This window comes from Molossus molossus, unplaced genomic scaffold (genome assembly GCF_014108415.1).
Source record: "Molossus molossus isolate mMolMol1 unplaced genomic scaffold, mMolMol1.p scaffold_m16_p_4, whole genome shotgun sequence".
Classification (NCBI taxonomy): Eukaryota; Metazoa; Chordata; class Mammalia; order Chiroptera; family Molossidae; genus Molossus; species Molossus molossus.
Window position 1 is genome coordinate 23,019,819 of NW_023425377.1, and position 23,922 is coordinate 23,043,740.

The 23,922-nt window shown below is 40.5% G+C and overlaps 1 protein-coding gene across 1 annotated transcript; it reads right to left on the reverse strand.

Annotated features, from left to right (window-relative positions):
- Positions 1-4,501: 4,501 nt before the first annotated feature.
- On the reverse strand, positions 4,502-22,210 carry SLC26A2 (solute carrier family 26 member 2). The gene is made up of 5 exons (XM_036242077.1): positions 22,138-22,210; positions 19,435-19,546; positions 10,775-10,959; positions 7,492-8,221; positions 4,502-6,481 (listed from the first exon to the last, which is right to left on the reverse strand). Exons 4-5 carry the CDS (start codon positions 8,194-8,196, stop codon positions 4,922-4,924), a joined length of 2,265 nt encoding a protein of 754 aa, XP_036097970.1. The 5' UTR covers positions 8,197-8,221; positions 10,775-10,959; positions 19,435-19,546; positions 22,138-22,210; the 3' UTR covers positions 4,502-4,921.
- Positions 22,211-23,922: the final 1,712 nt, after the last annotated feature.

Here is a 23,922-nt window from a genome sequence, read left to right on the forward strand (position 1 = left end):
CTCTCTTCCTCTCTCTCCCTCCCACTCTATCTGAACGGGAAGTGGAAAAGTGTCCTTGGGTGAGGATAAAAAAATAATAATAAAATGTACCTTTAAGTTACAGTATTTCAACAATATTTTACTTTAATAATAGGCTATGATAACAAACCAGCTGATGTATTATTTTGGCCTGTTCCATTATATTCCTCATTCTTGTTATTAGCACTCAAATTAATGATTCCATTTACAATTATCTAAAATCTTTATATGGGCACTCTCCTTCTCAGGAGCATGCCCTCCCCTTCCTCTGCCCCCCTTCCTCCTCCCTCCAGGCAAGTTACCTTTGCCTTTCTCTCTCCTAAGCCCCAAGGGCCCTTCTTTTGCTTCTGTAACATTTTTCCTGAGTCCAAGAGGCCCAGAGGGCTCACTTCTACAACCTCTGTAACTTTCTAAATAAGTTTTCTCTTATAATTTGAAACAACAAATACCCAAAAAACCTTTATACAAAAAAATAAATAAATAAAAGCCAAATTACTTCAGAGCTTAAAAGCTTTCTAGATCCAATCTCCTCCTTTTGCAGTTTTTAAGCCCAGTTTCAAATAAGTCATCACTAGAACAGAAAGAGAAAACATGGGGGGGTGGGGGCATTAGAGAACAGAAAAATTAAGCAGTCTAAATACTATCAACTGTGTTTTTGTCATGTCACTGTGGAATCATTCCCTGGAGAGACCAGGGCATCCATGCCTCCTTGTTTGCCTCAGCTGCCTGCATCCTGCTCAGACCTTAGTCCAGGCAGCTCCTCCATAAAGCACCTCCAAGTGCCACTGTGTGTCACCCAGAAAAGTTACCATACAGCCTGCCTGCTGGATTTAGTATCACAGGCCCCGCACATGACACAGAGCCCTAGGCTAGACTCCTGCATAGGTCCTCAGGAAGTGTTTGGGGAATTATCTACATTGATGCAAAAAAAAACCTGTGGCTCATCTATAGCTCACAACATAGAGGAAAACAATTCATTAAAAACATTAATAAGGATCACAGACCTTGAATTTATCATTATAACTCCTACACTCAATTTTAAGTTCCCAAGAAATTCACTACTCTAAGATCAGAGCTAACACCCAATGTGTTCTTAAATGATAAATTACTAAGAGAACACAATGCATGTTTAAAGATCACCATATACCACTGTAAATTTAGTAATAAGTAACAAATTTGGCTTCAATGTCTACTATTGTTTAAAAGCTAATTGCCCTGGCCAGTTTGGCTCAGCGGTTAGAGCGTTGGCCTGCGGTCCGGAGAGACCCGGGTTCGGTTCCAGCTAAGGGCATGTACCTCGGTTGCAGTTTGTCCCCGGCCCTGGTTGGTCGTGCGGGTGACAGCCACTCGATGTGTCCCTTTCACATCGATGTTTCTCTCTCTCTCTTCCTCTCTCTCCTTCCCACTCTGTACAAAAAATGGAAAAATGTCCTCAGTTGAGGATAAAAAAAAAAATAAATAAAAAAATAAAAGCTAAGTCAGACCACCCAAATCTTGTTTTCCTTTGGTTCTAATTAAGTTTAAAAAGTAATTGTCTACTAGACATCTGTCCATGTTACTACCATCAGAGGCACAGATAGTACTGTAGTCACTAGTGCTCCAGAGTAGGCCGGCCTGGGCTTTTGTCACAAAGCTGGCTACTGTGTGCTCCTCAGCTCTTTCATCTTTGGTGAATCTGTGCCCCTCTCCTTCTAGAAACAGAACCCAGTTTTGACCTTGTTGTCAAACTAAGGTGTGGCTCCTAAGCCTGACCTCCCTACTGCTGTGTGGGACTAACCAGGGATTGGATCCTATTTAACTGAATGCCTGTTTTCCCCCTTGTTTGGTCAGAGATGGTCTTTTCAATGGTCTATTCCTTTCACTCCTCTCTTGAATGTTAATCCTTAGTCTCTCTGTACATGGACATACTCCACCCCTCTGTAGCAAATCTAAAAATAATAAGACTGTAAAGTTTTAACCATTAAGTGCATACACAATACATTTCAATTAAATGACCATTTTAAGATAGTCAGAATTTTATACATTTGTCAATAAGTAATGAGAAAATGTTTCATTTAGACAATAAAATTTAGAGTAAGCAGGATATTTTTGTACCAATAAAGCTTGTAAAATATCACCTTGTGAACTAAAAGTCCAAGGCTATGAGAATGAAAACATTAGTTTTGCTGATAAATTGGGCTTTGGTTTCACATTTGATTTCTTTAAATATCAGCAGAAAAATTTTAAAACATGTACATATAGGCTGACCTCGACTCAAGCAGAAATGGTAAGATATAAATTCTAGTGAAATCTTAAATGATTTTACAACTGGCTATCAAAAGTAGAAGCTCTTGTTTGTTTGGATAGGAGAGGTACAAACCAGAGTACAATTTAAGAATTTGATAATTGCATAAAGCTCCAGAATTGTTCATATCCACATATGAAGATAAAGGTCAAAATCTGTTACTTTATTCTTCTAAGCGGTTTTTCAAATTCTTCAAAGACTTTATTTATTTTTTGCTGTGGTAGTGTTTGCTAAATTATAGAGTTGTCTTAGACATGTACTCTGTCACACATCATTAGACATCTATAATGGTCTGGATTCAAATCTGGCTTGGGGGAGGAAGGCAAGGATTAAAAATAAATGACTGACCAAAATACTATGATTTTACTACTACTATTAATAAGACTGGATAGAACGGGCAAAAATTGGCTTAAAAAAACAAAACCAAAACCACAAACAGCAGTTAACATTTCTGAAATTCTAGACTTACATTCTAAAAGGATGTCCAAATTCAGAACACTATTACATTCAATCATGATGTCAATCACCTCAAAGCCAGACACCCAGCTTTTCTTCAGAGAAACTGTTTTAATAACAGGAAGGTATGTTCCAAGTAAATAGATGGACACAGCTCTACCAATAGAAAAGCAACACTTGCAGTTAATGAAGACAGCTATATTAAAAATGTCTAACTCTGCCCTGGCCAGTTTGGTTCAGCGGTTAAGCGTTGGCCTGCGGACCAGAGAGTCCTGGGTTTGGTTCCCGCTAGGGGCACGTACCACAAAAAAAATAAAAATAAAATAAAATAATTAAAAAAATGTCTAACTCCAACAGATGCCCTACATAAAGGGTTTGCTTCTCATAAATATTTAAATCATTTAGAATGTATGAGCAAGTCAAAAAATGATACTGCACTTTTGCAAATATTATTGTTTGTTTTAAATGGTGTAGCTAAATGTTTCAATCTCAAATGAGTCTCCTAGTACTAGTTTTGAAAAACCTGGTTCTTTATCTCACTTGTTAAGGTCCAGATATAGAACTAGAAGCTTTCAATGTCAGACATGCTTGCTTTTCAAAAGAAACTCTTCCTATAGCCACAACCCATGGCCAGCTGTCATAAATAATTTAGTTGTATGAATGTGATGCTTCTAAATACTCTTGCACAATAGTTAGGTAGCCCAAAGAGTTAAAAGCTGTCATTGTCATCAATATTTACTGTAAATCAATAGGGTCCATGGCAGTTGAGTATTAGCTTTGTTTTCACTAAAAGATCTACAAATTAATTATTTATATTCCTTTGGAAGCTTCAGTGCATTCTTTTCTGTTGGTTACAATAAATGTTTCTTGCAGAGAAAAGATGAACAGTAAGTTCTATTTAAGAAAGACTGTCAATCCCCAAATGACCCTTGCGAAAATGCCATGGGAAGGAAAAAAAAAAATCACTGCTAAGTATATTCCTAGCTGCAATCTGTCCCTAACAGTTTGCCTCAAGCTCCTTTAAAATGCTGTACAGAATTGCAGAGTCAGCATTCTGTCTTTTGTCTGGCAAGCTTGTCACTGGTAATCAGACACAGCAGTTTGGGACAGATTCCATGGAAAATACATTATATTACTGAAAGCTAAAATAGAGCTTAATGGTAGAGAAATACTCAGAAACAGGGACAAAGATTACAGAAAAGACAGGGAGGATTCCCATTATTTTTGCTGATTATGAAGCGCTCTTTGCTTACCTACTTACTCTAAACAAAAAGGCATGACTAAAAACATCAAATGTATTACAAAGAGTGTTCCATATAATGTGAAGTTGGCCGGTAGGATTCACAAATATGCCCAGACTCCTGAAAGGCCTGTGCCCATGGTTCCCTGCCTTAAAGAGAGGAATGGTGCTTTCCTATTAAAAGCCATAGATCCTACTGATGTCTGGGGAGCAGAGACTGGGTATGGAGAAGTACAAATAAGAAAAAAACTGCCCTGGCCGGTTTGGCTCAGCGGTTAGAGCGTCGGCCTGCGGTCCAGAGAGACCGGGGTTCGGTTCCCGCTAAGGGCACGTACCTCGGTTGCAGTTTGTCCCCGGCCCTGGTTGGTCATGCGGGTGGCAGCCACTCGATGTGTCCCTTTCACGTCGATGTTTCTCTCTCTCTCTCCCTCCCACCCAGTCTACCTGAACATGAAAATGAAAAAAATGTCCTTGGGTGAGGATAAAAAAAAAGAAAAAGAAAAGAAAAAGAAAAAAACTTGTGTAGTTATTACCTTGTGCTCCAGAGGCCTCTGGTTAGCTGGTACAAGAGCAGGCACAACATTCTTTCCCTGCCCCCTTTCCACTCTCTCTCCAAAATGCCATATCATGTAGGCTTCAGCACTTCTCATGTAAATGCCAACTTCACCCCTTTACCTCCTGGAGAAGAAAGAATCTAAATGCATATCTCCTAAAAGAGGATGGTCATTAAGTTTAAGGGCTACTTCACAGTTCAATTCAATAGACATTTTAATCCAAGAAAGCTTAGAACCACAACATTTTCTTCTTTTTGATTCTGCCTAACTATAATATGCTTTGCTGCATTCATGTATCTACAAAGGCCATCAGCTTCAAAGGAAGAATAATGTCTACCCAATAGGTTATAATTTCAAGTATGCATGTTGCTATTGGCTAGACATTATTTTTCCTTCCATCTCCTTATTCAGTTGATCATTGGAAAGACTAAGACCATTGGGAATACATATTCCTTTCTGATTTTGAGATTCTTCTGCAAAAGCTATTGCTTCATATACACTATAAAAGAGGTTGTCATCTTCCTTTTTGCAATACTCTCCCCGGGCCAGGGAATCTTTCACAGAGGGATTGCACTGAGCCAGCAGAACTTGTATGCCAATGGCTTCATAATCTCTGCGAACTTCTTTCAGCGTATGGATCCCTGCTGTATCTAAAAATGGGATTGCACTGCAGTCAATCACTATGGTATGGAATGCCAAGGGATCATGGGCAAGTTGCACTGAAACTTCATCCTGGGTTCCACTGAGAGTCACTGTTTCCTTTTTGATCCTTCTCTTTGCTGCCTTCTTCTGAGCTGCCTTTACTAAGATTGGGTTGAGAGTTTTTTTGTATAAAGCAGATTTAAAACATTCTTTGTTTATATAGTAGAGAGGGGCCACAAAGCGGAAAATCTTGATGCCTGGCTTTGCCTGAAGGTTTCTGTAAGCAGACATGGATTCAAAAATGTCCGACTCTTCCACCAGGCCAAGCAATGAACTCTTTGGCTTCTGAGTACGGAGGATGACACAAAACATAGAAAAACAAACTCCAATAAGCAGACCTATTTCAGTACTTATCAGTGCAGAGGAAAGCATAGTAACAAACCAGATAACTGTATCCATTCTGCTAACCCTCCACATCTTGGGCAGATCCTTAAATTTACATAGAGCTCCCCGGAGATTTACAATAGTGATCACACCAAGGACACTTTTCTGAAGGGAATAGAATAAAGGAGCTATTACCAGGAGGACCAACAAAAGAACCAGAGCTGTCATCACCCCAGACAGCTGAGTTTGGCAGCCTGTTGATTCTTTAACCAACGTCTTTGCAAGAGCTGCGCTAGTAGTAAAGCAGTGGAAGAAGGAAGGGATGATATTGCAAAAGCCAATGGCATACATTTCTTGGTTAGCTTTGACTGTGTAGCCATGTTTCTTGGCGAACATCTCAGAAAGTGATACAGTGATAGCAAAACCAATGATAGACATAGCTATTGCATCAGTAGCCACACTAGGAATTAAGTTCCAGTCCGGTGCTTTGGGTGACATAAACCCAGTGGGAATATGTCCGGCAACACTGGTATTGTATGTCTCATGTAGTTTTCCAAAATGAGAGGCTAATGTCGCTGCCACAACGACAAATAGTTCAGTAGGAATAGGTGCCTTAAGCTTGGACTTGAAGTGCTCATTGAGTTCTTTGGTTGGCAAAAGAACCAAAAGGCACAAAAGGCTGGTGATTAGATCACAGATATTGGTCTTATGGATGTTTCTGAAAATATGTATCCAAGTAGTGATGAGTGATCCCACGCCATTACTCCGAGGAAGGCTGAGCCCAAGGAGATACTTGGCCTGAGATGTAAGAATAGTGAAGGAGGCACCAGTGACAAATCCACTCAGCAAGGCATCTGAGAGGTAGACAGAAACAAAGCCCACTTGAAAGAAGCCCATCGCTACCTAGAAGGAAGGATATGCAAGTGTTAAATATAAACAGAAAGGAGCCTCTAAATCCTGTATTAACCTGGCATTCTTTGCATGGAGACATGCCATCAGAGTATCACTGAATGTCAGAGCTAGAGAAAAACGCAATCATATGTCAATCCTCGCATTTTAGGGACAGGTCTCATTTTACTGACACTCAGAGGGCTAAGCACACTGTTACTCATTAGCCCAGATAAGACAAGAACTTAGGATTTCTACCTTCTTAAACTCCTAAAACAACTCTCTATACATCACCCTCTCTCCCTCTCCTTCTCACCCAAACACCAAATAGTGAGCTACCCTTCCCCTTCCCTTATTGGTTTCAAATATCTGTAATAGAGATTTAATGCTGGCACTGATTCTTGGATGCCAAAAGGCAGGGGGCATGATGATAATGGCAGATTAGCAGATTCTATGGGAGACCCAAGAATTTAGTTTCTACTCCTTTTCCTGGCTAATACAAAATAATGGTCCTCAACTTTCCCCCTCTGTAATAGTCCAAGAGAACTATCTTTAGTGAGAGTCACTCACTATAGCAGTAATTCTAAAGGAAAGAGAGGATGGTCATCTATAGTCTGAAAAACTCCTGCACTCCACCCCCATTCTGTTACCTGCCTGTTCATGTTGACTCTGCCAATAACCAACCACATGTAATCTCAAGCTAAGCAGTGTTTCTCAATATATAAAATCAAGGAGTTGTACTAGGCGGCCTGATGTCCCTTTTTGGTCTACATTTTTACAACCAAATAATTAAAATCTGGCTAACTGAATTTCTGGGTTAAGAGGTAGCTTAGCGTTGAGAAAAGAGAAGCAGGCTTTTCTTACCTCTATAGTCAAACCAGGGTTTGAATGTTGGCTCTACCCCTCACATATTCAATTAATGATAGCATTAATTATTGTGATATCTAAGTTCCCTTACAGATCTGAGATTTTATGCATAGTGATTTCTCTTGCCAGAAACAACTACTCATTCCACTGTTTCTTACCTGATAAACTCCAGCCATAAAGGTTACAGTGCTGCCCACTGTAATTGCATAGCAACTTCTGTCACACATCCTGTCCGATATCTGATTTAATGACGTGCTCCCATTCGACACCATTCCTAAAGATGGGGCAATATGGGCAGTGTCATAGCCAGCTTTGCTTAGTTCTCGGTCAACTACCTCACCAATCATAAGGCACAGAATTCCAAAAATGCCCACCGAGATGTGACGGGAAGTCCCCAATAGGAAATAAATGAGGCTGGCAAAAAAAGATGTGTACAGACCATAGATCGGTTCCTGGCCAGCTAAAAGGGAATACGCAATAGATTGGGGCACCAACAAGATGCCCACAATCAAGCCAGACATCACATCTCCTAAAATGTTTTTCTTCAAATCATATTTTGGGAGCCATTGCAAAACAGGAAGGAAACCCAAAATCGTCTTTTTTGCTTTGGTTGGGCTGCACTGGCAACTCTTCCGTAGTTTTTTGATGACGAATTGCTTAAGGTTAGTATTTGATTTTTCTTGAGGCTCCACGTGGATCCTACGATAATGTCTGCATTGATTAGTGGCCTCAGATTGCTGCAAGTCAGTACGTGGTTCCTTTTCAAGCTCCATGTGGATCCTGGACAGAGGACTGTATTGGCCTTTTCCTTCAAGTGAGTCCTTGGGTGAAAGGTCATGTTGCTCTGCACTTTCCGAAGACATTTCTGGAGATAGATGCTTTAGCCTCCTACCCCAGAAAAAATACCAGAGTTAGCTGATTAAATAATTCTCAGTGGGCAACATTTTATTTTTAATTTATTTTATTTTATTTTTTAGAGTGGAAGGGAGGGAGGAACAGAGAGAGAGAGAGAAACATCAATGCAAGAGAGACACATCACTTGGTTGCCTCCAGTACAACCCTGACTGGAGCCAGGGATCTAACCTGCATGCAACCCAGGTACGTGTCCTTGACCAGAACCGAACCCATGACTCTTCGGTCCATGGGGTGACGCTCTAACTGCTGAACCAAACCAGCTAGGGTTCAGTGCTCAACTTTTTTTTAAATTGTTTTTTTTTTTAGAGGGGGGGGGGAGATAGAAACATCGATGTGAGAGAGAAATATCAATTGCCTGCCTCCTGTACACCCCCAACTGGGGATCAAGCCCACAACCTGGGCATGTGCCCTGACTGGGAATCAAACCGGAACCTCTCAGTCCATGGATTGATGCTTAATCCACTGAGCCACACTGACTGGGCTCAGTGCTCAACATTTTAACAGCCCTACTTCTCATTCATGAGAGTTAAGAGGAGTTCAGTTTGGGAGTAGGTATCTTATAGTCACTTTCCTTAGTTGAGCCTCATTTGTCTTGGTCAGAAAAACAAAAAACATCATAGCAGCCAAATCAAAGCAAAAAAATCACTGGATAAAGGACTTCCCAAGAGTACAAATCAGTTAAGGATTCTTCTCCATCCCTGCCTGGATCCCTCTATTGTTTTTTTCTCCAGAAAAGGTATCAGGGTGGCCTGTTTCCTCCTTTCTAAATGTTATCAACTGTCTTCAAGTTTTTCACTTCCAGATACACTGCAAAATAGGATCCGGTCCCAAACCTTCACCCCTACCTGTAAGTACTTGAAACAAGAAAGATGGTCTTCGAATGGATCAAAAAGCTGTGGTACATATACACAATGGAGTACTACGCAGCGGTAAGAAAGAAAGATCTCTTATCCTTTGAGACTACATGGAGGGACCTTGAAAGTATCATCCTAAGTGAAACAAGCCAAACAGAGAAAGACAAATTTCATATGATCTCACTTATTTGTGGAATATAATGAACATAACAGTTTGAGGAATGGGGTAGTCCCAGAGACGTGGAAGTGGGGTACAGACTGACAATCCCCTAAAAAGTGGGGAGGTGGGGGAGGGATGAACCACAGAACTTATACGCATGTATGCATGAACAGTGGACATGGACAACAATCTGGGGAAGGGGCAGGGAGAGGAGGGGGTGGGGGGAATCAGTGGGGGGAAAAAGGAGAAACATCTGTAACAAAAATTAATCAATAAAAAAAAAAAAAGAAAGAAAGATGGTCTTTTGAGGAGGCTTCTTAAATAACTCTCTAATTGTTGAAAATAAACATAAAGAAGAAAAAAGCAAGTGAAAGAGTAAAAATAAATGTTTTTGGGAAAAGAAAGAAACCAGGGCAGAATGCATTTAGGTCTTCAAACAACACTCCTTTGCTTGATAGGGAAAAAGAGAGAGAAGTTGATAAGAGATTGTTGAAGTTCAAGAGTATCAAGAGCATTGCGTAGGCTATGGGGCAAGTGTCTGATGCATGCTCTAGAAAGTTTTGGTCTATTCTACTCTCTTCTAATATGGAGTCATATCTGCCCTGTTTGTGCAAATAAAGATTCTCTTTCCTATTCTATGCACACACTCTGAATAGAGATATAATGTTGCCCTGCACTTCCACTTGGAGGGTAACCCGGTGAGCCTGCATCTCTGGGTCCTAAACTACAGAACTAATGTCATAAGACCTTCCACTAATAACTACAGGAAAATGAAGAAGGCAAATAAACCAAAATGAAAGAAGGGGAAACAACAACAACAAATCTTGTAATAAGAGTAAAAGAGGAGGAAAAAGCAGCAGGAAAAATCAGTGTCTTTGTGTTAGCTGCTTGCTTAATTTAGCATGGCCATCCACTTCTCTGCCTGTCAAGATCCTAATCAGTTTTAAAACCCAGTTAAAATGCAACCTCTTATACAAAGCACTGACCAATGTCTCCTAGCCCAAATGAGTCATTACACCCTCTAAGTCCCTTAGCATTTTGCACCTCAATTATAGTATTAACCACATTCTTATATTTGTTAAGTAGGAGTCTCTCCAGCTCCTGGATGAAAGGACATCTTGTTCATCATTGTAATCAAACGAATGTAAAATAGTAACTCTAAGAGAACGGGCTTGCAAAATGTTTGAATGAATGAAAGAATAAATGAATAAACAGATTTATGATTATAGCCAGAGAGAGATAAAATATAATAGATGGAGGACTCAGGAAGTTTTCTGTTTTGGAACTGACAGAAAAGTAGGCCCTTGTAAAGTTCTATACACCTAACATTCCCAAGATGCCATATTCCAGGACCCAAGACCCATTTAGGAACACAAGACACATAAAAATAACCCATATTAATTTTATTTATGTTGAAGGATAATCTTACTAAACAAGAGTAAAATAATAGTTAATTTGATGGTCTTGTTAAGTAGATAAGGAAAAAAAGAATAGATTTTGATGGCCACTTACCCTGAGCAAGTCAATCAGATTGGTGGATACACAACGCAGATCTTCATTCCTCAATGCAACCAGTCTGTGACTCTCTTCTTACTTCCTACTTTCAGGCCAGCCTTCTCCAAGTGCACTTCTTATGTTCTGTCATTCTATTTTGGAACAACTCTTGGTGATTTCTGGGTCAAAAGGCTTTTCCAAACCTAAGATATACAAAAGAGGCATAAGAAAATACTAACAAAATCCACACCTTGTCCTATATGGCTGCTATCTGAGAAGGAAAGGGATAAAAATTACTACTAGAAAGTACAACAGTGATGGAAACTGCAAGAAAGAATCAAATTGAAATGCTGAAAGTGAAAAACACAGTAACAGTAATGAAGAATGCCTTTGACAGAATCATCAGTAAACTTGACAGAGCCAAAGAATCAATGAAATTACAGATAGACCAATAGAAATTGTCTAAACTGAAACACAGTAAGAAAAACAGATGTAAAAAATCAATAACAATAATGTAAGAGAACATGTAAGAGCTGTGGGACATATTAAACAATCTAACACATGCATAATTAGAATTCCAAGAAGAGAAGGCACAGAACAGGCAGAAGAAATATTTGAAGACAAAATGGCCAAGAACTTTCCAAAATCAATGACAGATACCAAACTATACATCCAAGAATCTCAATACCAAGAAGGTAAAATAAAAACATAAAGCAAAACAAATCCCCACACCTATACATTTTACATTTAAAACAAAAGACAAAGAAAAAATCCTAAAAACAGCAAAAGGGGGAAAAACACATTATATACACAGGAACAAATATAGTATAAACAGACTCATTACTGGAAATCATATAACCCAGAAGATACTTTATCACAGAAATATAACTGCCACCCAGAATTCTATCAAAAAGATGGAAAGATAAAAGCTTTCTCAGACAAACACTAAGAGGACGAATGCCAGCAGACCAGTACTATTACATAAACATATACCAACAGAAGAAACTCAGGTCTACACAATATAGAACAAGAATGGAATATATGAAGACAAAATAAAATCCATTTTTAATTTTAAAAAATCTTTAATTGCTCTAAAACATCATTTTCAAAGCAAAAATATAAATGCACTTTGTTCATAGTTTATAAAATAAAATGTATGAAAACAATAGATGAAGGATGGGAGGGGAAACTGGGAATTGTAAGGTCTTACACTAAATGTGAAGGGTATAATATTATTTGAAAGTAGGCTCTGATTAAAGGTGTATATTGTAAACCCAAGGGTAACCACTTAATTTTTTAAAGGTATACATAATAAGTCAATTGTTATTTTATCTGTAATTGTATAAAGTAGAATCATAAAAAATTCTTAATTAGCCCAGCTGGTGTGGCTCAGAAGTTGAGTGTTGACCCCTGCACCAAGAGGTCGCTGGTTCGATTCCTGGTTAGGGCCCAGGTTGTAGGCCAAATCCCCAGTAGGGGGCATGCAAGGAGGCAGCCAGTTGATGTTCTCTCTCATCGATGTTTGTCTCTCTCTCCCTCCCTCTCCCTTCCTCTTTCTAAAAAATCAATTAAAAAAATGTTTTAATCTTTTTTAACTTTACTGTTGAATGTATTACAGATGATTCTCATTTTTTCCCCATTGACCCCCTCCCCACTCCTGCCCCCCTCCTGCCCTCCCCACACTGTTGTCTGTGTCCATTGGTTATGCATATATACATATAGGTTCTTTGGTTTATTTCTTCCCACCCCCTAACTCCCTTCCCTTTGAGGTTTGTCAGTCTAACAACCAATTTGTACTTCTTAATCCCTTCACCTTTTTCACCCAGTCCCCCAACCTTCCTCCCATTTGGCAACCAACAAAATGTTCTCTGTATCTGAGAATGTTTCTGTTCTGCCTGTTCATTTTGTTTGCAGATTCAATTGTCGATAGATATGTACTCATTCCATTTTGTTTGTTCATATTTTTTATCTTTTTCTTCAAAAAGACCCTTCAACATTTCATATAATAACAGTTTGGTGGTGATGAATTCCTTTAGCTTTTTCTTGTCTGGGAAACTCTTTATATGGCCATTTATTCTAAATGACAGCTTTGCAGGATAGAGTAATCTTGGTTGTAGGTTCTTGCTTTTCATCACTCTGAATATTTCTTGCCACTCCCTTCTGGCCTACAAAGTTCCTTTTGAGAATTCAACTGACAGTCTTATGGGAACTCCCTTGTAGGTAACTAACTGCTTTTCTCTTGATGCTTTTAAGATTCTCTCTTTGTCTTGAATCTTTTGCAATTTGATGATGATGTGTCTTGGTGTGGCCCTCTTTGGGTTTCTCTTGTTTGGGACTCTCTGTGCTTCCTGGACTTGTATGTCTGTTTTCTTCACCAAGTTAGGGAAGTTTTCTGCCATTATTGTTTCAAACAGGTTTTCGATTTCTTGTTCTCTCTTCTCCTTCTTGCACCCCCAAGATGAGAATGTTGGCATGCTTGAAATTGTCCAAGAGGCTCCTTACACTATCCTCATTGTTTTGGATTCTTTTTTCTTTTCGCTATTCTGATTGGGTGTTTTTTGCTTCCTTATATTCCAAATCAATGGTTTGCTTCTTGGCTTTACCTACTCTACTACTGAATCTATGTAAATTATTCTTTATTTCAGTTAGTGCATCCTTCATTTCTGACTGGTCCTTTTATATGCTCTTGAGGCCCTCACTAAGTTCACTGAGCATCCTTATAAGCAGTGTTTTGAACTCAGCATCTGTTAGGTTGCTTATCTCCATTTCGCTTAATTCTTTTCCTGGAGTTTTGTTCTGTTCTTTCACCTGGGACCTGTTTCTTTGTGTCTTCATTCTGGCAGCCTCCCTGTGCCTGCTTCTATGTATTACCTAATGAGAGGTATGGGGCTAGCTAAGACCAGATGCTGCTTGTTTGAAAGAATTTAGGAAAACCTGAAGCAGGATCCAAGACAGTCAATCCTATGGTAAAGCAACTGGCAACAGCTTGGGTGGGCCTCAAAAGTTGGGTGGGGCAGGGCCTCAGGGAATTACCAGGGCAGGGCAAACAGTGTGAGCCAAGTTGCTGGAGTCCCAGATTTAGTGGCTGTCTGCCACCCTAGGGAAGGGCTCACCAAAGGAACAAAGGCCTCTGATAGCAGGTCTGTCCAGGAGAAAGCTGCCTCTCCAGCCCTCATTCCAATGCTAAACAATTCAGTTCTTCCCCATCTCCAGTGTCCCTCAAGCTTCCTCCCCCACTCTGGAGCCTGGAGGGTGCAAGTCCAAGTTAAGTCCATACGTGAGCCCTTTAAGAGGAGCTGCCTGGGGCTCCAGCCACCTCAGCCTCAGTTCTCACTGGTTTTACAGCCAGAAGTTATGGGGACTTCTCTTCCTGGCACTGGAACCTTGAGCTGGGTGCCTGGTGTGGGACAAGGACCCCTCAGTCCTCAGGGAGGACCTTCCCAGCTGAGGTATCTTCCTAATTTTTATCCGCCACACGTGGGTGTGGGAGCAGCCCATCCACGCCTCCACCCCTCCTACCAGTCTCCATGCCTCCATGCGGCTGCTGCTTTAATTCTGTAGTTATAGGACTTCCATTCAGCTTGATTTCAAGCGGTTTTGAATGATGGTTGTTCTGTAGTTGTAACTTTGATGTGGTTGTGGGAGGACATAATACCATGTTTACCTCCGCCGCTATCTTGACCAGAAGTTTTTTTTTAAATCTTAACCCAAAGGAAAGCAGAAAAAGAGGAAAAAAGAAAGACCAAAACCTGATGGAACAAATTGAAAACAGCTAGCAAGATGGTAGAGTTTAATCCAAACATAAAAATGATCATATTAAATATGAATGGTCTAAACATTCCAATGAAAAGACAGAGGACTCTCAGATTGAATTAAAGAAATAATAAGACCCACCTATATATTGTGTATAAGAAGCCCACTTAATTTTTTTATTTTTTAAAATTTTTTTTATTGATTTTAGAGAGAGTGGAAGAGAGAGAAAAAAACATCAGTCAGTTGCCTCCCACACACCCCAACTAGGGATTGAACCCACAACCTGGGTATGTGCCCTGACCAAAAAATGAACCAGTGACCTTTCGGTGCACAGGGTGATGCTCAACCAACTGAGCTACACTGGCTAGGGCAAGAAGCCCACTTTAAAGATATACATAGATTATAAAGTGAAAGGACTTGTCCAATTTAGTAATTTATTCAGCTTACAAGTGACTCAGCCTGTTAATAAAAATCTAGATTTTAAGACTCTAAGATAGCTCTTTTTTGAGCATGGTACTTACTATTCCTATCACCTATATAATTAGTTTTCTCTAACTTCAGGCACTTTAGAATTTAGCTACTCTACATAACCTAGTTTCACCTACCTGCTACTCTAACTATCTAACACTAATATCTACAAACTTATACCCAATTTTACTTTCTCTATAACTCATGGCCATGGTCCCTTTCCATCTCTAGCTCTCAAAAACTTAGGTATTCACTCACAAACATTCCTAGAAGTGGAACTTCTCAATCTAAAAAGTATCTATAGTCCCCTTACTTATCCTACACACTCCCTAAAATTGTCCTCAAAACTATATTTATTGCTTTCAAACCTATTTTAAAAACCAAAACAATACAAAACCACATTAAAAATTATCTTAAACTAAATTGTAGGTATGATCTCCATACAAATTAAGCTCTTTGAGAGCAAGCTCCATTCTGGTTCATCTTTGAAAGTATCGCACTATGATTTCCAAAATAGGAATTAAAATACTCACTAAACAAGTACCAAAAAAGTTGGATGCAAAACAATACTGATTTTCAAGTGGAAATATCTGGTGTGGCTCAGTGAACTGAGTGTCGTCCCATGCACCAAGAGGTCACTGGTTCAATTCCCAGTCAGGGCACATGCCCAGGTTTCGGGCTTCAGCAGGAAGCAGCTGATCAATGTTTCTCTCTCTCTCTCTTCCTTCCTCTCTCTCTAAAAATCAATTAAAAAATATTTTTTAAAAAGGGAAATAATCTACTCTAGAACATATTTTTCAAACATCCCTTTTTGCACAAAAATCCTCACTTCCCCAAGCCTGTTACTGCTTTCATTATAGTATTCATCAATTGCTAATGAAAATTAAGAAATTAGTGTTTATCCTTAGAATACAGTCTACAGTCAGACTTCCATCTTAAGAAGGTTGGAATAAAAACTTTATATCCCATGAAGTTAAAAAAACAGGATTCTACTGTATCATCTAGGCTAATTCCCCCTTTATTAACTTCAATAACTGAGAGTAGATTAACTCAAGGAAAATATTTGAACCTTCCACATTACCCTGTAGGAATTGGAGGAAAAAAACAACAACAAAATATTTGAAAAATACATTTACATATGCATACATTAAAGTATAATGGCAGTTTAGGCAACACTAAAGAAAAGACATTTCTGTATTTTCTTCTTTAATTAGGCACCTGACTGCCTACAAAATGGTCTTATCCAGATGACTAAACAGAAGCACCTGTACAATTTTCCATGTGAACTACTGACAGTGGAGAGCACTGGACTAGAAGAGAGAGATATCCCTTCTTTTTATTAAAATATTTTTTAAATTGATTTTAGAGAAAGGGAAAGGGAGAGGAAGAAAGAGAGAGAATGAAACATCCACATGAAAGAGAAACATCAACTACCTCCTGCGTGCCTCCTACTGGGGATCAAGCCTGAAAACTAGCTACCTTCTGGTGCATGGGACAACGCTCAACCAACAGAGCCACACTAGCCAGGGTGGGACATCCCTTCTATGTAAGCCTGATGGTCAGCCAACTTTTATTTGAAAATTTGCAGATATAAGTGAAACAATATCTACTTTTGGTAAGTAGTTACAAAATATAATTTTACCTAATAGGGCATATAAAACAGTTTTGCAATTTGTGAAACCAAAATGCCTTTTCAGAAGATAATAGTTTTCAGAGGGGAAAGATAAAGTCTGCTTCTGAAACATAATGCTTCCATATTCGTACTTTGCTCTAATTGTATATGTGTGCTACAACCTCACTGCTAAACAAAACCAAAGCTGCCAACTACTACAATCATAGCATCTAAGCAGGGGAGAAATCTGCAAAGAGCAGGAATCATTTAGAAAGCCTTCAAGGAAAGGACATATCTCACTGGGGCTCTGAAGTCTTTTCAGGGTTGAAAAGATAAGGGCTTAGAAAAGTGATCAGGGGGAAGAAAACACAAGCAGCAATAGTTCTGAGGTTGGAGAAAAAGAATCAGAGATTAGAATGGGCATGTTTAAAGTACCAATGCATATGGGAGATTAGCAGGAGAGGAAGCTGCAAAGGTATCTGGGAGAGATTCTAGAGGGCCCTGTATGGCAAGTTGGAGAAAGAAAGACTTTAATCTGCAGGCAGTGCATAGGCTCTGAAGGTTTTTGAGAAAAATTACTTACTAGATCACTCATTTGATAAATAATTATGTATTATCTTATTATATCTTCTGGTACTTAAAGGAAATGGACAATTCTAAGATGAATTCTGAAATGAACCACACAAAAGGAAGGATGGTGGATGAGAATATGAAGGAGGAAAAGGAAAGATAGGAGACAACAAAAAATCTGACTTTAGGTTTCATACGTTTGAGATTTCTAAAAGATGTCCAAATGAGGGTGCCAGGTAAGTGAGTAGAAATGGGGGTCTTGAGAAGCCAAAACTGGAAAAATTGGTGCGAGGAGGACACACAGGTCATCGGCAAGTAAATGGTATCTTAGTCTTCTCTGAATTCCCGCTATTTAGATGTTCAATAACTGTTTGTTGAATAAATGTTTTATCTTCCCAACTAGATTAAAAATTATCCAGGGAAATGTTTTACACTTCTGTGTACTCTCACAACACCTAGCATAGAATTGGGCACACAGAAGGCACTTAATAAGTAGTTTTTGATGGAGAGATTGGTTTTTGTTTTTAAAAGTTATTTTAACCAAAACAAAAAAACAAAAACAATTACCTTTGACTTTTTAAATCTGATTTTTGTTTCTTTGAAAGATCATTGACATCTCTGGTGATAATGTAAAATGGTGTAACCACTATGAAAAAGAGTTTGGTGGTTCCTCAAAAAGCTAAATAGAATTACTATATGAGCCAGCAATTCCACTCCTAGGTATATAACCAAAACAATTGAAATCAGGGACTCAAACAAATACTAGTATGCCAAAGTTCATAGTAGTACTAGTAACAATAGCCAAAGGTGGAAACAGCCCAAGTATCCATCAACAGATGAATGGATAAACGAAATATCGTGTAAGCCATACAGTGGAATATTGTTCAGCCATTAAAAAAGAATAAAGTGCCCTTACCGGCGTGGCACAGTTGGTTGAGCATTGTCCCTTGCACCAAAAGGTTGCAGGTTTGATTTTAGATCAGGACACATGCCTGGGTTTCAGGCTCGATCCCCAGTGGGAGACATGCAGAAGGCAGCGGATTAATATTTCTCTCTCCCTCTCCCTTCCTCTCTCTCTGAAATCAATAAAAACATATTAAAAAAAAAAAAAAAAAAAGACTATAAAGTTCTGCCTGCTGGTGTGGCTCAGTGGCTTGAGTGTCATTCCATGGACTGAGAGGTCCCCAGTGATTCCAGGTGAGGGCACATGCCCGGGTTTTAGGCTCAATCCCCAGTAGGGGGTGTGCAGGAGGCAGCCGATCGATGTTTCTCTCTCACATCGATATTTCTCTCTCTCCCTTACACTTATATGAAATATCTAGAATAGGCAAGTTTATAGGAACATAAAATAGATTATTGGTTACCAGGGGCTAAGAGAAATGAAGATTGCTTGTTCAAGTTGTGGAAACAAATGGTAGAGATGGTTATACAACATTGTAAATGTACATAATGCCACTGAATTATACACTTAAAAATAGTCCAGCCAGTGTGGCTCAGTGGTTGAGCATTGACCCATGCACCAAGAGGTGACCAGTTATATTCCTGGTCAGGGCACATGCCCAGGTTGTGGGCCAAATCCCCAGTGGGGGGTATGCAGGAGGCAGCCAGTTGATGTTCTCCCTCATTGATGTCTCTCTCTCTCTCTCTCTCTCTCAAATCAAAAAAAGGAAAAAAAATAGTTAAAATGGCCAGTTTATGTTATGTATATTTCAACACACACACACACACACACACAGAAAACCAGGAGGGGAGAAAGCATAGTATTATAAGGTTCTTATACTACACATTAAATGGTATATCATTTGAAGATTAATTGTGATAAATTAAAGATGCATACTATCGGCCCTAAAGCAGTCCTACTGATAATTGAGTTATGGCTAATAAACCAACAAAATAGAAAAAAAATGGAATCCACAGAAAATACTAAATAATTCAAAAGAAGACAGAGAAGGGGAAATAAATAGGAAATATAAAATAAACTAAATCCAAAGTTTGAGGAAAATGTGAAGTCTTAACATTAACTTGCTATTCATGTGAACAAGTCATTTACCAAAAGTTCTTTCTCTCTTCTTTTTTAATCCTCACCTGAGGACAATTTTTCCATTTCTCTTCAGATAGAGTGGGAGGGAAGGAGAGAGAGGGAGAGAAAGAGAAACATAAATGTGAGAGAGACACATTGAAAGTCCTTTCTCTCATATGGAAAAAGCTGTTAGACTAGAATAAGGCTAGAATAAGTGTGGACTGTACAGTTTGGAAATAATTTTCTGGTACTCACATTACTCGTAAGCAGCGGAGCCATGACTGGAACCAAAGCCTGCCTGATTTAAACCTACTCTCTTCCTGTTTCCCGACCACTTATTTTGAAACTTGTCAAATCTTCAGAAAAGCTGAAAGAAAGGAACACAGGTATATACACAGTTCACCTATTTAACAATTTAAAAATTCACCAAATGTTGATGTTTTATTACATCTGTACTTTCGCACTCTCCATACACACAAGTTTGGGGTTTTTTTTCTTCCCCTAAACTATTTGAAAGTTGTAGACATCCTTTAGTCTTAAATGCTTAATTAAACAAACATTTTTGAACCACTATGCTATGCTGCCTCTTCTTCAAAAGAACTATTCATTAACAACATGAGACCAAACCAGTTAGATACACTGCTGAAAAATCTGCCATGGCTGCTTCCCGCCACCTGCTGAATGTAGTCTAAAAACTTTAGTATAGTCGTCTATGAATGAGCCTAAAACTGCCTTTCTTTTGCTTCCTTCCACACACCAGTGTTTCAGTCACTGAGCTTTTGCTCCTGTTCTTTCTTTAGTCTGGGATGCCTTTCCCTTCCATCTCCATCTACCTTGGTCCTACCTCCATCTATCTTGGTCCTTTCTCTAATCCTTTAAGGCCCACCTCAAGTGGATAGGGGATGAAACTTCTTGGGTTGTGCTTCCCCAACATATTACATATAACTATTTAGCACTTAAGTTTATACTATAGTACCTAGAGTATACATTTAAAGGCAGACACCAAGTCGTTCTCGTTTCCACATAACGCAGCACTAACATGACGCCTCACACTTCATATGTATGACTCTCTATCTGTGTTTATTGAAATGAACATATAGGTGAAGTTTCAAGTAAATATAATGAAGAAAAAAATCTTCCTTATTTTCTGTTATCGAATTATAAGCAATATTCATTTATGTCTGTGATGCAAAAAGAAGAACCACCATAATAAGGCTCATAACAGTAGCACAAGCACTATGACATACCGATTCTGGTATAAAGCCCAATGTAAGACAAAACAATAAAATACCCAAGAAAATAATGTAAAATCATGATCACATAAATAGTTACTTGCACATTAATTTGCTGCTTCCAAAACGATTTCATATATACCTCCCATTTGCCTCCTCAATGAATCTGAGAATAGCATATGAATTCCTATCTCTAATAGGAGCAAATTCAAAGTTTAGTCACTTGTTCAGCTAGTAGGACCAGATTCCCAAACCTCATTTTCCAATCTCTAAGCTTAACTCTCTTTCTAAAATACCACACAGCCCCCAAGTTTGTTTCCTTGCTAAGAGGTCTGAGGAGCTAGGTCAAAGCAATACTCTGTGGCCAAGTTCTCAACTCATTTCTGAGTTATTCATTTTAATTGATGAAGGGAACAAACTGCTTGAAGTAGGTTTGGTAAAAGAATTAAGAATGTAATTATTTTTATATTTCATATTACACATACATATTGGTAATATTTCCATTTTCTATTAGGAGTAATGGTGTAAAATTTATGTCTGTAGCTACGCTTTGGTTAGAATAATTTGTATCCCAGACAACAGTCAAGCAAGCCAAGCAGGCTCTTGCCTCCATCCACTTTTGCTGCCCTTCTAACTGGAATGCTAGGATTTTTCTCAAATGTTACCTTAATCAGTTCCTTCCTAGACACGATATATAAAATAGCACTACAGCCACCACCTGCCTCCCTCCCAAGCTCATCCCTGCCTTGCACTCCTGTCTCCTTTACTTTTCTCCCTAACCCTCTCACCATCTTCCATGCATTTACTTTTTGTTAATTGTCTGTCTTTCCCCTGAGAGTAATAACTTGCTGTTATTCAATTCTTAGCAAACACTGTTGAGCAAATGGATAAATGATAGTTTAATAGCTATGTGTTAAAGAAAAAGGGTTTGCCCCTCTCCCTCTACCCGACCCCCCTCCCCACACACACACACAATAACCAAGCTTGTGCAAGAAATTATTCAGTTTAGCAAGCATCTGCCTGAGGGTTTATGCTCACTAAAAGTTATGTCTGTGCTCAAAAATCTCCCCTAGTAAATCCAATCTAGATCTCTGCAAAGCCCTGTGTCATTTTTAGATCTTCCTCTAGGAGGCAGCACATTATAGTACTGCATGTACAATGATTATTAAACCAGAGATCTGTTAAAATGCAGGTTGTCAGGCAAGTCGGGGGATGAGATCTAAGATTCTGCACTCTGATTCCAAACCAGTGAGCTGAAGGCCAAACTTGATTAAATACTGGGTATGATTTGGAGTCAGGCAGTTCCCAGCTATATTGTTCAACAGCAATATACCACTGGGTGAAAAACTTCCTTTTACTCAGTGTCATTTTCTCACCTGTAAAATGGGGACAGCATCACCTGACTTGCAGGGGTGTTGTAAAGCTAACACAAGTAAAGTTCCTAGCACAGTGCCTCACATATAGCATTTGCTCAATAAATGATAGCTACTAGTCTCGGTCCCCTGAGAGTCCTGAAGGAAAGAGAAAAAAAAAAGACTCATTTCTTTCCAACAGGTTTGGTTCTCCATTTCTTATTGACTCTATTTTCAAAAACAAGAACTTCTGTTTAATCCAATATTGGATATCACATTAGTGCCAGACTTCACATAAAGAGCCCTAGGGACAAAGGGGGTATGGAGGAACTAGACTAGGTACCAGAAAGGAGTCCTGAATGCTTCTAACTCACCATAGTCCCCAATCTGTGCAAGGAAAGGGCCCAGTCTGATAGTCTATGCGTTGAGAGTACAAGTCCTGGCTCTGCAAATGACTTGCTGTGTAATTCTAGGCAAGGCCCTGGTCCTCTCTGTGTCCTTTCAGTGACCCCTTCTAACCATGGAAGAATTACAAGTTAGTCTATGAATCTCCAAGTAGTATATACAGGTCCTGATTTGTACTTAGCCAGGTGTATGATTTTAAAAACCAAGCTAATCAAGTCCTCTCCGGTGTCTAGGCCTCAGTTGCCCCATCTGTGGGGGAGAAAAGAGAGGGTAGTGACAGCAGCTCATTCTCCTGGGTCCCACTCCCAGATACCTGGGTTCGCTTGATGAGGACTCCTTCCGAAGCGCAACACCTTTTTATCTACGAGGTGGGGGGGCACTCGGCGGTGAGGTGCGGACTGGAGGGAGGAAGGAAGCCCTCAGGGCCGGGAAGACCCGGTTGGGGAGTGGGGTTTTGACACTTGCCCTGCCCCCACCTCTCCCTACCCAGGTGATGACCCCGACCACCGCCGGCCGCGTGGGCTACCGTTGGAACCAGTTTCCTCCCAGCACGTGTGGGACACAGGCCAGGACGACCCCAAGAGCAGCCCGCCGGCCGGCATCGCTACCCCACCCCACCCCCGCCCTTCTCGCACCCGCGCCCCTCTTCTCCTCCCCTCCCTTTCCCCACCTCTCGAGTCTGGGCGCCCGGAGGCCCCGCGCAGCGTCCAGCGTCCAGCGTCCAGCGTCCGCCGTGCAGAGCAGAGGCGCACGACCACGAGCAGTGGCAGTGGAGCCTGGGCGGGCCTCCCTTTACCAACTCATCCCCGTCCCCGCCCATCTTCCGGCCCCGAGGAGGCGGGGCCGGCTGGGCGGACCGGACCGAGGGGCTCGGGGACCAGGTACCCCAGGAGGGTGCGAAAGCTATTCCTGAGCCGACTCCGGGCGGTGGCAGTCACGTGGCACTCGGGCGAGAGCCGCCAGCCAATGGCGGGCCGGGCTGGAGGTGCCGGCCCCTGGCTGCTTTCCTCCTGCGATTGGCTGTCAGGGCAGAAAGGGCCATGCGTCCCAGATTCTTGGGGAGGGCCCTGCTCCCTGCGCGAGGCGGGGAATCACCTAAGTGGGCGTCCGGAGGATCTCCACCTTCACCCCGAGAGTGCAGCGAGGAAGGAGTATCCAGAACGACGCCCAGAGCTTCCAGTGCTCTGCGTGTGCGAGGGGACCGTCTTGATCTCTGACTCCTTGGGACCCGGTTCCCTCCCACCCCGTACAGACGGGAAGTGGAGGCCCTGAATGGGAACGGTCAGCGAGGTTAGAGGCTCTTACCCGAGCGAAACTTAGCCTCCACGGAGGGCCCAAGAGCCAGAGGCTCTTTTTTAAATGTAAATAAAAATGTAAAACAAATATAAACTGTCATTCCAGTTCTCCGTTAAAACCCTCAGTGGCATTCCTTGACATTTATAGATAAACTCAACTCCTCCCTATGCCTTCAAGGCACCAAATGCTCTAGACCCTGGCTGCTGCCTCCTCACCTGGCATCCCTCCTCCCTTACACCCCCCCCCCCCCCCCCCCCCAGGCCTCTGCCCAGGTCTTGAGTTTCTGTTAGCTGTTTTTTTCTTGTGTCTCAGGTCTCAGCCTAAAGACTGGCCCTCTCCTCAGAGACACATTTCTGGCCAATCATATCCTATTATGCGTCTTGATTTAATCAGCCGGAACTGTTACTCTCTGATAGAAAGATAAATATATAATGAGAACTCAAATTCAAAGGTCGAAG

What these genes read in the sequence shown, in the direction of transcription:
- SLC26A2 (XM_036242077.1), bottom strand. Translation starts at nt 8,196, where the DNA reads ATGTCTTCGGAAAGTGCAGAGCAACATGACCTTTCACCCAAGGACTCA. An exon ending in TTATGGCTGGAGTTTATCAG is followed by an intron (nt 6,482 to 7,491) that starts GTAAGAAACAGT and finishes CCTTCCTTCTAG; the next exon opens with GTAGCGATGGGCTTCTTTCA.